Source organism: Wasmannia auropunctata, unplaced genomic scaffold (genome assembly GCF_000956235.1).
Source record: "Wasmannia auropunctata unplaced genomic scaffold, wasmannia.A_1.0 LD336078.1, whole genome shotgun sequence".
Lineage (NCBI taxonomy): Eukaryota > Metazoa > Arthropoda > Insecta > Hymenoptera > Formicidae > Wasmannia > Wasmannia auropunctata.
This window is the reverse complement of record NW_012026812.1, coordinates 349,675-351,947: the sequence shown is the minus strand read 5'-3', so window position 1 is coordinate 351,947 and position 2,273 is coordinate 349,675. Positions and strand designations below refer to the sequence as shown.

The 2,273-nt window shown below is 38.0% G+C and overlaps 1 protein-coding gene across 1 annotated transcript in view; it reads left to right on the top strand.

Moving 5' to 3' along the window:
* LOC105449074 overlaps nucleotides 1-659 on the top strand; it is a 4,205-nt gene extending 3,546 nt beyond the window's left edge. Inside the window, exon 6 of the mRNA XM_011688069.1 lies at nucleotides 513-659. Within this exon, the coding sequence (XP_011686371.1) occupies nucleotides 513-659 (147 nt within the window). The remainder of the gene's footprint in view (nucleotides 1-512) is intronic.
* Nucleotides 660-2,273: the final 1,614 nt, after the last annotated feature.

Sequence of the window (2,273 nt, the reverse complement as noted above, 5' to 3'; positions counted from 1 at the left end):
TGTGTGAGAGAAGTGTAGAAACGTGGGAGCATGTATGGGAGGAATGTAGGAGTTGGAAGGAGGGAGGAGTTGGAGGGTGGCAAGAAGTGTGTGGGACTATATTGGGGGAAGAGGGGGAGGGGGAGGATTGGATGAGGGAAGTAGAGAAAGAGAGAGAAGGATGGAGAGGAGAGGGTGGAGGTGGAGTGGATGGGTGTATGAGTGAAAAGAATGAAAGGAAAGAGTGAGAAAGGTGACTGGAAACGGAAGTCCGAGGGGAGGCGAGGATGGGTGGATGAGAGGGGGGATGGGATGGAGAGGGGGGTGGTGGGGGGAGCGTACGAATGGGAAAACGGGCGAGCGTGCGAGCGGTGGAGCGTGCGAGCGTGCGAGCGTGCGAGCGTGCGGATTGGGCGTAGCGTGGATTATAGTATAAGCATAGCTTAAGTATAGGTTAAGTAGCATGTAAGAAGTCTGTAATTTGAAATTGTAACCCCGAGGGGAATCAATAAATATTATCTAATCGTACATAGTACCTGAAAATGGCCAATATCTTGAACATTGGAAGTGAACCAATCTTTGATGACAGCATCGTCAAGATTGAGACTCACACGTACAATCCGTACGCCAACGCCACGTTTGGATACAGCAATGAAATACGAATTCCCATACTACAGTAAGATTTAGACACATTACCATGCGAAAGTTTTCTCTACGTTGAAGGAAAATTAGTGATAAAGAAAAAGAACAATGAGTCGGTGACAACGCTTGCAAATAATTGCGTGACGTTCATGTTTAATAAAATTTGATACGAACTCAGTGGCGTGGAGATTGATCGCAATAGATACGTTGAAATAACTACTACTGTCAAGAACTATTTATCGCTAATGTATGCTACAATTTTACATAATACAGGATGGGCCTTTAAATCATACATATCTGAAGGATACTTTAACTTTTGCGTGCCGCTCAACATGTTGTTAGACTATTGCGAGGATTACAAACGTGTGGTTGTTAACGCTTGGCACGAATTGATTTTGATACAAGCGCGCAGCGATAACAATTGTCTTGTGGGGATTCGCGATTTTTTATCCGTAAATTCTATTTTTCTTGGCCTAAAATGTAAATCGTATCTTGAAACTGAATGTGTCGAATTCCTTACAGAAGTAAAATCTAAATGCTTAAATTTTTACACAACCGCGTTAGAAGCAATGTTGCAACGATTACCATATAACGATAAAATCTGCCGCGAATTTAAATTTTTAGATTCTGAAGTGGCTCTGCGCGAAGAAAGTAGATTGATCTTTGCAGATTTAAGAAATTTAGCAAAACATTTTGGCATATCGGACATTACGATCTTAGCTTATGAATGGAGAATTTTACCTATAGTATTTAATGACACGGATAAAAAATTTTTAATTAATTTAGAAATTGATGAAATGTGGAAGACTATTTTTAAGAAGAAAGATTTTAATGATGAGCCGTATTTTCCAAATTTAGAAAAATTAGTATATGCCGCTTTGTCACTTCCACATTCTAATGCCAAAGCAGAGAGAACATTTTCTATTGTCACTGATGTCAGGAATAAAATGAGAAACCGTATTAGTGTCACTTGTTTATATTCAATTTGTAAAATACATTCAAGTTTTCAAACTTATAAATTTAGATTGCTGCAGTATCCAAGTTGATTCTAAACACTTGAAATTGCATAAAGAATCTAATTTCCACTAAATTGAACGACAGTTACACTGTTAAAACAAATGAGGATGATAGGAGGGTCATAGCTTTCCCTTACATAAAAAATGCGTCAGAAATTGTTGCCTCGGCTATAAATAAGAGTTTTTAGTTGGGTTCAGATGTCTCAATAAGTTGAATAAACTAATAAAGAGACATAAAGACAGGATCTCTACTGATTCTAATAATAATGCAGTGTATAGAATTAATTGTAACGATTGCGACGCCACATATGTGGGACAGACTAAGAGAAAGTTGAAAAAGATAATTTTGGAACATAGGAGAAATATTCTTTTGGATGATTTGAAGCACTCGGTAATTACGAACCACATATTAGAATCGAGACATACGTTGGATTGGGAACATGCGACAATTCTCGATTCAGAACCTAATTATCACAAACGTCTTGTTTCCGAAATGATCTATATCAAAGCGCAAAAAAATGGTCTTAATTCTAATGAAGATACCGAGATGCTAGATGAGACATATTTCAGCTTGTTAGACAGAATTGTAAATGAATTTTTATGTTTGTCTCCACGACATTTACATCGTATAAACAA